Consider the following 14,466-nt stretch of genomic DNA (forward strand, 5'->3'; position numbering starts at 1 on the left):
AAAAAGCTTCAGCTTCTGGCATTCTGTATTACTTGTACTTCATTATCAAACTCAAATAACTGGGTTGTAGGCTTTATTAGTAAAGAGTAGTATCATCTGTTTCTGAAATTTGGCTGTGGACTGTTCCACACAAGCCAGTGACACACCATGGAATAGTCCATTAAAGAAATAAATAATGACCACAAGATGATTTTGTGAGATATTTTGCTGGGGACAGAATTAAATTTAAACACAAGAGGAGGGAGAGAGGGAGGAGAATAAAAGGCCCAAGGCCACTGTCTCATTGTTTATACAGGCTACTACCTTCACTCAACTAAAATAAGGTGTGTAGGGCAAAACATCATTATAGGTTTTAATTTTTTTTTTAAGACTAGGGACACTTACAAATTACATGCAAAAGTCTCCATACTATGCAAATAGAAAAAAGAACATCTGATGACATAAGTTCTGATCTAAGGCACCACAATAAAACAGATCAAATCACAGAAAACAGGGTGGGCGGTGTTTATCACTCTGGTTATCTGCTGCTGTATGGGAGGCATTTCCCTCCACGCAGCTCTGTGCAGGATACCAGTGAGGAGCAAGCAAATATCATGGTCCCAGCAAGCTGGTGGGAGGCCAGGGAAGAGACAAAGACCATGGAAGTTCTTCCTCTGCTGTCCCAGTGTTATGAAATAGAAGAGCTTCTGCTAAAGAGACAGAGATGACAGCAGTATGGGATAAGTGAGTTATTCCCCTTCTGAAGGAAGCGGACACTCGGGTGGACTACTGTCACTCCAAGGCACCACCCCTCCCTCTGCCTCCCTAGTCTGTTGCTACAACTCATCACGTAATAATAAAATATTTTAGTGCATTGTATTAACATAATTGAGACAACACAACATTCAGATTAGGCTAAAGGAAAAGCTAGTTCTCCACAGGGCAGATGTTAAGGCTAATAGCACATCCTCCCAGCATCTATGGAGCTCCCATCGAAGCAGTGAAGCATCTGAGATTTACAGAGGGCCATTGCCAGAAGGTTCTGAGAGGCACACTTGGACTGCTTTATTAGCAATGTGTTAACTAAAGAAGTTGGTTAGGTATTTGTGAAACACTAGTGTTTTTAAAAAGGGGGGGAAAAAATCACTAACTCCATATATTTCATCATGTTTAACAAAACAGAGCAGGTTGAATAAATATTGAACATTAAAAAAAAAAAAAAACCACCATCCTTGAAACCCAGCAACTGAAAATGATCCAGTCAAACATCTGTGATAACAGACCTAAGTACACGCCAGTTTCCAAGTGAGAAACTCATGGTGAAGACTGACGAGAAATAACAACCGCAAAACCCACTTGCACATGCATGCCCAAACACCTGAAAATCTACCCCAAAAGCATTCCCTAATGCTAATCAGGTGTAATAAGTCCGTCTCAGAGTACTATGCTAAAGCTGCTTCCTTATTTTGGTAAAAACATGCACTGACCTCTTTAAACCACCATGGTAATTACCAAAGTAATTTAAAAAAAATGCAACTTACTATGGCTAGTTTTCCTTCCAGCACTACCCACCCAAATGGAGTGTCTCAGCAGCAGGGAGACCACTGGGTCACTGTGTTTGTGTAGGAGTTGCTTTATGAACTGTTTTATACATAGCTGGCTTCTCCCAATAGATTTAGATTTTTTTTTAGATTTTTAGATTTTTTTCCCCCCCCCAGAAACAGCCCTAGAGACCAAAGCAAAACAAAATTCTCTTGGAATAAGTTAGAAAGATTAAATGTACCATACATTTAAAATATGATAATCTGAAAGTACCTATTTTTTGAGAGTAAACTGGGTTTTTCTTATTTCTGTGGTATTGTCTAGCGTGTCAAAGGGCAGGAGCTGCCCTCTGAGGCCTTGAAGTCCTCATTCTCACATAATACAAAAACCCAAATTCCACCCTCCATGTTAACCCTGTAAGATCATGGGACCACCATCACTGGTGACACAGCCACAAGTGAATGAAGGGTTTGTTTCATACACTTCAACTGAAAAACAGGGCAATCCACTTGCAAAGGAAACATTAAGCCCCACATGTCATTTAATGCACAGGATATTTAAAATTCTCTTTTGTCTGCCTTCTGGAGCCCAGCACATTCACAGACATGGATGGCCCTCACTCACCCACTAAGCTTTTTCATTTTATCACATCGAGTGGGCAAACTGTGCTTGATCAAACCACGTGATGACAGAAGAGAAGCTAAAGACACGGAGGTATCACTTCTAAGCATACACTAGCAGGATAGCCAAGATGTAGATGCCACACAGGCACAGCTTCCTTGTTCCCTGCTCTGAAGCACCTACTGCACTAATTGATTTGCTTGCCAACAGAACGTGGATGGGGGAAGCAGAACATTCATTTACTCCACCCTACATGTAAAAACCCCACCAGCTGAACAGACAAAAGCTGAAAACCTGCAAGTTCTTATGCTTGGCACTGCCCAAGTTCACAAGCCATCTCTGGCTGGCACTGTAACCTTCCTGCTATGAGAACAAATAGTCCACAAAAATGTGGGCAGATTTTTTCTTGGGAACAATGGCACGGCAACAGGCTGGTGTGTATGGAAAGTCTTACATCTGAAACATCCTCTTCGTTCTCCGCAATGCCGGTGGGAGCACATAACTTTGCTGAAAAACAGGTATCACATGGATTTGGTAGCTGTCAGCAACAAGCCAAATCTCTTCCAAGATTTCACACTTTAAACAGGAGAAGATGTCTTGCCAAAATTGCCTTTTTCTAAGTAAAACCAGACTGAAACCTGAAACACTCTGTTCACATTAATCACTCATATATATTCTATACATGGTAGGATGTTTCAAGAATTCATGTCCTGAAAAAGAGGGGACAACCTCAGTGCTGAAGCTTCTTGTTTCGAAAATCTCTCTTCCCTTCCATTGCAGGTGCAATAATCCTGGCACAGCTCTCTCCAGCCTCCACCCTTCTCAGGAATAAAGTGGGGAGTGAGTGGGTATTTGTGGGTGGAAAAATCCCATAAAATATTAAGAGCCAAGTTTCAAACAGTCCTGCAGAGACAGAAAATATTTCAGGACATCTCATATCATGTGTATGGAAACTTTCTCTCCTCCCCATCCTGCCTGTTCTGCTGTACATTGTTTACTGGACACCTGCTTGACTTGACCGTACGGGTTGTTACATTTCACAGCCATTGAATGAAAACAGCTAATGATGAACCACTGTTTTATCCCAGGATAAAAGGCACAAGTAGCTATTAGCTCTCTCTATAAACAAAAAATTATACAACTCATTCCCTACCTGCCCAGAGGCCAACAGTCTTACTGGGTCAGTCATCCTGTGCTAAGATGTTAAAATCTAAAATACTGAGATCTGGTTTTAATTCTCTGTACTCTGACTTCCTAAACTGCTGGGCTGGGCACGTTTCAGAGACAGATGGTTCTTTAGGGTTCACGTACTTAAGAGTTCACAGACAGAAGTATAAAAAAATAAAGAAATCAAGTGCTGTCATTTGAAACAGCCCTTTACACACCGAGTACCTTTCCAGTGCATGAACCTCTGATAAATGTGCTCTTCAGAACCAAAAGCTAGAGAACAAAGTCCCAGAGGAACTTTTACTACAGCTCCTCTTTATGTCAACTGTCTCAGCAAGGACACAATTCTCTGAACAAAAGGGAAGAGGTTTTTTTTTTGTTTGGTTGGTTTTTTTTTTCAAGGAGAGTTAAGAGCTCTGGGTAGAAAAGCAGCCGTATTTGGCAAGTATCTTAATTTCCACAAAAGACACGGGGAAGATGGAGCGTCTGACAATACATTTTTGGTATAAAATTTTTGGGACCAATACCTAAAATAGCCTTTTTTACCCCCCCTCCCCCTTTTTTTTCATAAATAGGCTGATCCAATTTTCAACTGGATGAGAAGCTCCCTGGTTTGCTAACATAGTGCAAAAGTCATCCCATTAATTAAATAGTTTGAAAATACATTACTTTTTCATTAGACATGAGTTTTACTGTTACTGATAAAGACATTTAAGGTATAACAGAATTATATTTGCCAGGGCTGAGTTTATGGTCATGCTTCAAGGTAGTCTTTGAATTTCTTTGGAAAATTTTGGACATGAAGCCAAATAGGAGTCTCATCCAGCTCCTCTTCATTATCAGTTGGAGTCTCTCCTAAATAACTAATTGAAGCCAGAGTTCAAAACAGTGATCATGAATAAGAGCCACATTTGCATTCACTGGCTGGCTGTGTGCATGAGAAGAATTCTCTTTCTTCTAAGAAAGATCATGCAGAAATCAGGAGTCGGAAAATTGACATGGGAGTATAAGACAGTTCCCAGCACAAAAAATCCTGTGTTGATTTTCAGGAAGAGTATCTCTTGTAAAAAGAAGTTACTCCTCATCTTCTCTTGCACATGATTATTTACCATTTGTTGAGCACTTCTCATCTGTTCAGTGCTGTGGAAAGCTTTACTCTGCTTCTCCACTGGTCTCTGGCACTGCCCTCTTTTGAGTTTAACACTATTTTTCTAATTTTTACAGACAATTTGACTCCATCTACAACATCTGGATTTTGTGGCTGTGTCTACAAACTGTGATTGGTAACAGAAAACTTTGCAGTTGGATGGAAAGCTGCATATGCTGAAACCATCACTGCAGGACAATGTATTATTTGAAGGTTCTGAGAGACAGGTTCCCCAATCCAAATCTCTGCTTGTATAACACGGAGTGATGTTTTCATAATATTCATGAACCACACTGAACTGTCACACAATGGTCTTTTCTTCTAAAAAGGTATCTATCAGCTCAACTTTTGCTGTGGTCAGTCATCATTTCCATCATAAAGTTCTACTTTTTTGTACTTATAAAATATGGCAATAAAATATCATGCCAAGATTAAACTTGGCATACAAGTTCTGTCCAGAAGTAACCTCAATTAATCTTTTTCAGCTAGCAAGTAAATTGACAGTCATTTTTAAATCATTTGAAAATGAAAGCTGTAGAGGTTCAGGTTCTCATAATTTTCTTCCAGTCACAGGTCCACAGTTTCAGCACCTCTTAATGATTCAGCTAAAGCAGTTTGCAAGAGCTCCTTCGGATCCTGAATGTCTTGAGGAGGTTTTGTGTCATAGATGGGATTACACATGCTGCTCCCACCTCACTTTAGCTATAGAGAGGAAGGCTGAAGGAAGACGTTATAGCTGGATTACTAAGTACTGTGCTGCTTGTAGCGCAGAATTTAATATAATGAACTTGGGTGTTTCCATTTGCACCACTGGAAATGCTGGCTGCGGGAACTGGGACCTCACAGCCTTGACAAGCTTCTCTCAGACACAACATGGAATCACTTGGAGTACTTCCAGACAACTATACAGAGGCACCTATATTCCTCATTCTACTCTTTTTATGAACTGCTTATGGAGAATTAGATTGGTAGAAATCAGTCCAGCAAAGTGTTCTGGAACACTGTATTGTAACAGAAGGACAGTCTACTACAATGCTTGCTCAGTCATTTTTTGGAGAGTAAACGTAGCAGAGGCATTCTTCAAAAGTTGTTTTGCTTTGCACTTAGAAATCTAAGTTCTGTCTGTTCTCTGTGCCATCAGAGATTTGTTGTGTGCAGCTGTTTAGAGACTCCTGCTTGCATTAGGGTTCCACCATGCTGTGTGCTATACAGCCTTTCACAACTTCCAACCCTGAACCTGCATCTGAACCCAATATCCATCAAGTTTCATCAGTGCATCCTAAGGGCAAAGAGGTCTTTGCTAATGGATCCTACTGTGGGATCTGATTTTCATCTATATTTGAAGTGATTTGTTTTCCCATCTGCAGATTTCCAAGAACAAAGAGGGAAAATAAATTATTAGTCTGAATATCTGCCCCATTCTGATTAATCATGCCCATGATGCATGTGAAGACTTCTTGGGAGCAATATTGGCGGCTATCATTAAGTCTCAGCTGCTGTATTTTCTAGACCATTTCAAACCATACATATACTTCACAGTTCAGCTTTCCTGTTGCTACAACGTGTTCGCAATTAATGTACAATAAACAAGCACACAATTGTTCCATTTCCAGGGAATAAAATCTCCAAGGGTATAAAATGAAATAAAAACTATCCATCCTTCCCCATATCCTGAGAGTTAAAAATAGAGCAAGCGATTAACTCCCCAAACATACTATGTGTTTTAAACCATAGTTAAACAGTCACTTCAATTTGGCATATGCTTTTACTGCTCCTGAAGTCCTGTCCTCTCTTTACTTTTAACTATTCACTCCCCACTTTTTGGTGTTAGCACAAGAGTTCAAGCAACCCTCTAAGGTGGGCCAAAGAGCTGTCTCTACCAAGACCAAGGCTTTTTTGCTTAGCTTAGTTTTTGGCTGGGTCAGCCCCCTTGATGTGACTCACTGTAGTACCACAGAAATGCCAAAGGAGGAGAGGGTGAGATGAGGTGAGGATTGCATAAGCTGGGGTGACTGCCAAAGAAATGTTCACGCAACCACGGTCCCAGTCCCAGTCTCATTCCTGGGGGCAGAAATGTGAGAAGGAGCCTGCTGTCTCCACCAACTTGTTCTCTGTCGCTCCCCTTTGGCAGTGGCAGCATCCCAAGTCCTTGGGGTCTGGAGCAGCTTCTCTGGGTAGCAGAATTGCTAAGAGGTGCTGGGAAAACCCCAGCAATGCAGTGCTAATGATCAGCACTTGTAACAGGACAAACAAATACAACCAAAGGACATCACTCTGATCTGATGCAAGGCAAGTGAAGTTTCTCCTTTGGCAAGCTGCTGTCATTGCTTCCCCAGTTAAAGGGCTGAAGCAGGAGGTTACAGGGTTGAGAAAATGGACCCCAAGAAGATGAGGAAGAGAGTAAAATTAAAAATTAACTTTTCATTACACTTTCACCAGCAAATCTCTCCCCTAAGCAGATCCTATTCTCCACTGCCAGAGATCACTAAAAGATGAGGATTTTCCTGCCTGCGGTGAACTTCACTCTGAGTAGGAAAATTGTCAAATGTGGCTTGCGGTTTGTGTCTCTTTCAAGCTCTGCATTGCCCTTTGTTCTGCATGAAACATGACTTTGGAAAGCCAAGAGAGACTTGAGAGCTGCCCAAATGGTTTGATAAACACTCACTTAAAGGAAGTGTATTTGCCTACTTGACTTATTTTAAAATGTCACCAAGGCACTCAACTTCTGTTCACTGCAATATTCTGTTTTATTCCTACCTGTTACAAAGTTACTACTCTGAATATGGTGTCTATTACAGGAAGTAACCGGTTGAACAGATCCTAGAATCACTTTGCTCCCAAAAAGGTATTTCAATGGAGCGAGAATGATGCTCCTGAAGCCCTGCTGCATGTTTATAAGCAAATCGATGCTGGACTTACAGTCCTTATAGAAGACTGCTACTCTTACTTAACAGTACCTTACAGGGTCAAGGAAACACAGTTTGAATATAATAAATCCAGAGCTTTCTGTTTATCTATATACTCCACAGACTGACAAAACTACTAGTATACTAACTAAATGTACTTCACCAGTCACATCTTTAAAACAAAACTACTACAAAAGCAGGAGTATATTACGATGTCACTTGCTTTACACTAATTTTATTAGAAAGCTACAAACATGCAGCAAACATTAAAAACCTGTTCTATGATGATGAGAGAAGATGTACATACAACTCTAAGTCTGTGCTTGATTCAGAAGCAGACTGATGATTGTGTTTGTGGCTTTTTTGGGGTTTAGCTAAAAAAAATGCACTGTACAAGTAACCACAATAACTTTGTAAAGGAAAACTCACACAACGTGCCCCACGTAGTTAGGACTCCTCTTTCCACTGGATACTGATGAATTCAGTATAAAAGAAAAGCACGTAGTTGAAACTGGAAAAAATACAGAGTTGGGTTTTCAGAAGTGCTCTGCATTTGTCCAGTTCTGCTCTAGTTTGAGCAGGTTAAGCCCCATAACTGAGGACTTTTGGAATTGGAAACATGACTGTTTACTGAGGCTCAGGAGCAACTGCTTCTTGGAGGAAGACGGTATGTACATTAAAATGTATTATATGCTACATTATAAAAATAGAGGTTGTGCTCTTTTTGCAGGTCTCATGGTATGATACTCAGCTGTTTTGCTCTGCACAGGTTCCCCTAACTGCTCACTTGGTTTCGATCCATCTGGATTTTCACCACAGAATTTTGCTTTGAGTTTCTAATTTGAATACAGGAAAGCTCTGCCAAAACCACATCACATTCAAACCACAGGAAATCATGAATTTGGCACCGTTTAGACATGGAAGCTGTAAACAGTGTGCAGGTTCACTCAAAACTGGATCACTGTCCTTTTAGTTATGAAACACAACAAAACTTCCAGCAAACCAGGTCAGAATTCTGAATTACTAAAGCAAGGAGAAATTATGTGACTTTTGCATGGATCAGGATTTTGTTATAAATATTTTCCCCTAAGTTTTTTCCTTTAGCTAAAAACATCCTATGTGGAAGAGTAAAAAGAAGAGTTGGGTTGCCTCCTTTCCAAGTCTGAGGACTTGGATTTAGCTAAAAACCAGGATTTAGCTAATTCATATGGCTTTAACATACATGTATCCTATTAAAGACAATAGTAGTTTCCTATTTGCAGTCTTGAGCATGAATAACTGTAAAAATCAGAGTTACACTGAATATGGTTTAGTTTTACTAAACATTTTAGTGCAAAATGATGGGTAGTAAACTTGGAGCTAACTTACACCACTGCTACAGGAGCAAGCCTCCGTTTAAAATCCAACTACATCTTCAGCTGCCAAACACTGGATTTTTTCCCCAGGATTCCCGTTAGCAAACCACAAGGAACTTTTATGAAAATGGAAAAGTCTAAAGCACAGTTTTTGCCTTCAAAATAAACACTGCCCTAAAGAAACACATATTTGTAAAGAAGTCACAAGTTCATTGAGGACGAAAGGAAAACAACCTAGATTTCCAGACCAAGCCTGAAAACAATCCAGATTCCAAACCTACCCAAGCTAGAAGTTTGAATGTAGAACTACGTGAAGGTGGTTTGACTGAAGTAAAACAAATAGGAAGCAAAATGTAGTCATGCAAAACAAGACTTATATTACTGCACTGCCTGCAAGAAAAAGGCAGTTTAATCTTGCTGAATTCCTTCTTTACCATATGTTTAAACCAGGCATTTTGAAAAACTCTGCAGGGATCCATAACACACAGAGCCCATACATCAGACATATCTGACCTGTCATAGAGTTTTCAGATGTACATAGTTGTTCTCGCAGTTTTTCCACGTCATCTGGATGAACCTGTTCGTACAAAGTGCTGCCAAACCATTCAGACTGTGGCTGGTTCAGCACGGGAGTCACAGAATCTGATACGTAGATCACTCTTCCCGTCTCAGCTGCGACTACAAACAGGAACCCATCTGCAGCCTCCAGAATCAGATGTTTCAGTTCCTTCCAAAGAAAGGATTTGATTAGAATGCCAGTAAGAAAAGGGAAATAAATAACACATCTGTCACTGCCAAAGAATATTGTTTTCTTGTGATCTTAGTAGCTGATTACAACCTAGGCAGAAATTTTCACTGTACTATTGATACAACAACACAACCAAACTTGCAGCAAGTCATAAATTGCTGATTTTAAATAACAAACAACATTTTGTTTTCATTTATTGCCTTTCATCTGTTGATCTCAATGCACTTTAGGAAAATTAAGTAACTAAAACTCACTGCATATTGTGCGATAGGCATCTAACATTAAAAAAATAAAAAGTTATTTTAGAGTACAAACAGAGGAAATGAACAGCTATAACTCATAGGGCAAACTCATCCCTTAATTAAACGTCCTGAATAATTTAATTGGAAAGAAACCAACAAGTCTTTCTGGTTTTCTTTTCCTTTTTCCCCTCAGGATGATTTCTGTTTGTAAATTAAACAGTCACTGGATAAAAGGCAGAAAGTATAATGGGAACACGGACAACAATCCCCAGTTTCCTCTCCCATTAGGGGGTCTGAGCCACTATCCGAAGGTTGATTCACTTCTCGCTTTCCTTTTCCAGTCTGTGAATATGAAGCCTCAGAGATCCAAAGGGTTTGGAACATCCCTGTCTTTGGCCTTTTCTTTACACAGCCCCCTGCTCACCATCCTGGGTACTTCTGTCCTGAGACACCCACGCACCCAGATGACATGTAGCACCCAGATCCCCAATCCCACCTGGGGACTGGAATGGGGACCATAGACCTTTAAAGCAAAGTATTTCTGTCCCTCGTTTTCAGCCACTGAGTCTGGACACCCAATACTCTGAACTTCACATGCAAACAGCTGTTTGTGTGCATCACACAGAAATGCTAATTTTGCTTAACAGAGCTTGAAAACCTCTCATGGGAAAGGATGACAACTACCACTCCAATTCCTGGAAAACAAGCTCAAACAGCATTTGCTTGGTGGCTCCAGTGACCATCAGAGCTTGTTAAGATATTGCGTCTGGAACTCAGACAGAGAGCTTTGGACAATCTGAGCCCCATTCCAGGTTAGACAGCTCATCACAACTGGGGTGCAAGTGGCAGATATTAGCTGATAAGGTGAGGATCACAAACTTCTACTAAAGAAATGGATAAGTCATCTCAAGAAACACTTGAAACACCATCAACTTCCGCTGCTTTATTGTAGAGAAAACACATCAGTTCTGAACCACTTACTAAATAAAAACACTCACTGTATAGCTGGCTGCACTATACAGAGCATAACGTGACCTGTTTTGCATATATTATTAAGAAAGAAGAAGATGTCATCACTGTCATTCTGCAAGGTTCAAAAAAACCCCAGAAGGTTGCAATGAGAAGTGACTAAGGTCCCCTACTGACAACCAGCTGAATGGCCCAGTCCCTCCAGAAACACACTTCAGGAAAGCCAGAATAAGTAGAGACATGAACACTGAAAGGTCAGCAGCAACTATTGTTTCTCTAATAGAAGGAAGTATTGCCTCTAGCCATAACTTACATGTGTGAGTGCTTAAATTGTTCAGACCACAAAAATGCACATTACACCCATAGGACTTCAAAAACAATGGAGCTGGTAGGAATTTCCAGTGCACTCAGTTAAACAGTTTTCCTTTGAGCACTGGGTGCATCTTCCTTCTTCCATCAAAAATATAACCAAGGAAGTACCTCAGCTAGTACGGATGGGCTTCATCTCTGCCCAGTTCAAGTGCTGGGAACTTAGGTATTGAGACTAAACATGAGGGAGAGGCAGGTCTTTCCAGAATCATTTTTACCTATTTTAGAGTATCTTTGTTAAGATGGGTAGAACCCAGTTCTGGAGGTGAAAATTTCTTTCCAATGATGACAGACAGCAAGTGACTTGTTTTTCAGATGGACAGACCTTAAGGATAAGAATGTCCATTTTGCTGTTTCAGAGAGGGATTTGTTATACAGTTAAGATTAAGTCCAGACAGTCACCAAAAATTGTCTGTATTCACATTTCAGATATGTAGCTTGTGCCACTTACTACACAACAGCAAAGGATCAAGCTGAGACTCTACTCCCCTCAGTATTTCCTCATATCATTTAAGACCACAAACCAGAGAAAGCAAGACATTTGTGAAAAATTTACCTGTTCTGTAAGAAATGAAGGCTTGTAAGCTCCATCAGTAGATTTGTTTCCAGTGCCCCTCATTGATTTCATGTGTGAAACAGCCATACGAAGAATTGTCAGCTTGTCAGGCTTACGAGCCAACGCGCTACAAGTGGGTACCATGTCGGACAGTTCGGTGATGTACTGTGTCATCTTATTTCTCCTGCGTCTCTCAATTTCACTATGATTCTCTCTGAACATTTAAAGAAACATCAAATCAACAGGAAAGCATACATGACCAGTGTAAGTATTTCAGTTGGAGGTAACAAATTATAATACTTCACATTTTGCTGTTTTTACCCCAGGAGAGCAAAGTGCTTTGCAAAGGTGAGTACTATTATCCCTCAGTTTATAGACAGAAAATGCAGGCCACGGAGGATAAATATGATTCATCCATAGTTGTGAAAAGAATCCGTATTTCTAGCTATTGGCTTCTGGCTTGAATCTCTGTACTAGTTTTATCTCCTTTGGTTTAAGGACAAAAAAAAAAAGAGGTAGAAAGATGTAAGGAAATGAAAAATACCAACTCCAGCCAAACTCCCAAATTTTCAAGAGCTGTGATGTATCTCACAGCTTCCAGTCCTTGCTCAAGATGTTGGCTCTGCTTATAAAAGGACTCTTCTAGAGGAAACCTCTCACTAACAGCTGGATCAGGTCAGCAGTAAGTGTCAGTGTTGACTTACAAAAAAATCCCACTCAATGACAACACAGATCTCCAGTCCTGTAATGCTGTGTGGAATGTCCCACATGCCTACAGGATCAGACTGCAGGACTGGGATCATATATGGTATAACAGTACATACAAAAAACCTCCCAGTAAATAAATAAAATGAGTATGAGAGACAGCAAGTAAACATTTGGCTTGTCAGACATAGATCAGAATTTATGTTTGAGAACAATCTAGCAGAGCAGGGAAATAACAATGACAGTACTTGATGCTGCCCCACTTTGGGCTGAGCTCCAATGTTATCCTTTAGAGCAAACATATGACTGAGGTGATGAGACTAATTTCAGAACTTTCAAAATGGGACAGTCACCAAAATCTTTCAGAACTGAAGATCTGGGCATTCAGTTTTCCCATACTGTAAATCACCATTACTTGATCACTATTAAGAAGTTACACCAATATATACATCTGAGATGGTCCAAATGGACCTAGAATACTTCAGTGCCTAGTACTTATTTTTCCCATACTGTACCTGTCAGGTGGCAGCTAAATACAAGTACACGACAGGTACATGATGCTTCAGATGTCAAAGCAGCAGCTTCCACTGATTTCAATGAGCCGTGCATGGCATTTTCTTGTGGGATCGCTGGCTGATCCAACAAGAGGTGAAAGGTGATCACTTGGAGAGTCCACCAGCATTGACAGGTACGGTAACAAAACATGAAAAGAAACTGCAACATTCCCTGGGGCTGACTGCTGTGAAGAGTGATTGTGAAAGTAGGAGCTAGGCTTGGTGTGCTTTTTGGCTGGTTTTAATAATGAAGCCTTTTCTTAAAATGCAGGGAAGAATCTGAGTTGTAGCATGATGCTTCCTGAAACAGAGGAATCCATGGGCTTGCCCTGCTTTACAATGTGTACCCTGCCACTGTACGTAGAGGCGTTATTTGCACAAGGCATTGTCTCCAGAAATACCACTTGTTAGGACTACATGCAGAGTTAATATTCCTACTGATGCCTATGCTTACCCTCTGATATTCAGGAAATTCAGCTATGGGTCCCTGCAATGACAGCCCAGTGTCGTTCAGTAAATTACAGCCAGTCCCTTGGTTAAGGTCACTATCTACTTAACTATCTATTACATTAAAATAGTGAACCTTTGCATTTCAAATGGCTCATAAATAGCCTTTCTGTGGGTCTGCAGAGATGTAGGAGAGAACAGTGCCTGTAGGAGTTGGATTGTATACACATAAACAAGTAGAACAGTGTGTGACAGTGCAAATGTATGTAAGAGCACACATGTGTACATGTCAGCATATACATGCAGATAAACACAGACAAGGGGAAAAAAGGTATTTTTACATTATGAAAGCTTGCTCTAAGCTCAGTATTTTCACAGAAATGGTGATCAAGAAAAGAGAGAGAAAGACAAGAACACACATATTCAGCATACGTTTTACATTTAAAAAAGACATATTCAATTTTCTGCCACTGAAGTGTTTTAATACTCCTGAACATTAAAAACAACTATTATAAAGAGTAAACAAAAAGATTGCAAAACTTCCTGAGAAGAAAGAGAAGAATATCCAACAGTCCATTTCATTTATGATCATAAAAGCTAAAAAGTAATACTATGTTAATCAACTGGCCATGAAAACATTCAAGCAAACAAAATCCTGAAAGTTTCCTGAAACTAGTTCAAATTTAAACCCTTAAAAGAAAAATAGGGGCTGTGCACCTCTTCCAAAAAAGTCTGCCCTAGGAACCCTGGCATTCATAAACATGTATACAGAATAATGTCCTAATTCTGTCATTTCTAACTTTGTTTTTGTATGGAAATTTTGGAGGGATGTTAAATTTTGGGAGACTGTGGGAGCTGATCCAAACCCACTTAGATCCAGGGTTAGTATCTCTGATTTCAAGCATTTTTGGATCAGACAACCCTGCTGACTTTTGATCAGTCAGAACAGCATCATGTAAAATAAAAATGGGGGCAAACCATATACGATTTTCCTTTTCCCTACCTGGCCATCCTTTCTGTGGCAGCAGTACTTTGATCATCATCCCACCTAGAAACAAAATAACCAGCTCTCTAAACTAAGGCACACGTACTGAGATTTTTTGGACACGACCATTCCCTTCTTTTCTCTCAGCAGAAGAGCTCTACAGAACACGCCTAC

General features: G+C 40.2%; 1 protein-coding gene across 1 annotated transcript in view; it reads right to left on the reverse strand.

Moving 5' to 3' along the window:
• ARNT2 (aryl hydrocarbon receptor nuclear translocator 2) overlaps nt 1-14,466 on the reverse strand; it is a 76,755-nt gene that overhangs the window by 53,406 nt on the left and 8,883 nt on the right. Inside the window, exons 3-4 of the mRNA XM_010167988.2 lie at nt 11,602-11,815; nt 9,231-9,444 (exon numbers count right to left, since the gene is read on the reverse strand). Coding sequence (XP_010166290.1) covers nt 9,231-9,444; nt 11,602-11,815 — 428 coding nt within the window. The remainder of the gene's footprint in view (nt 1-9,230; nt 9,445-11,601; nt 11,816-14,466) is intronic.

This window comes from Antrostomus carolinensis, unplaced genomic scaffold, assembly GCF_000700745.2.
Source record: "Antrostomus carolinensis isolate BGI_N321 unplaced genomic scaffold, ASM70074v2 scaffold5195, whole genome shotgun sequence".
NCBI classification, from domain to species: domain Eukaryota; kingdom Metazoa; phylum Chordata; class Aves; order Caprimulgiformes; family Caprimulgidae; genus Antrostomus; species Antrostomus carolinensis.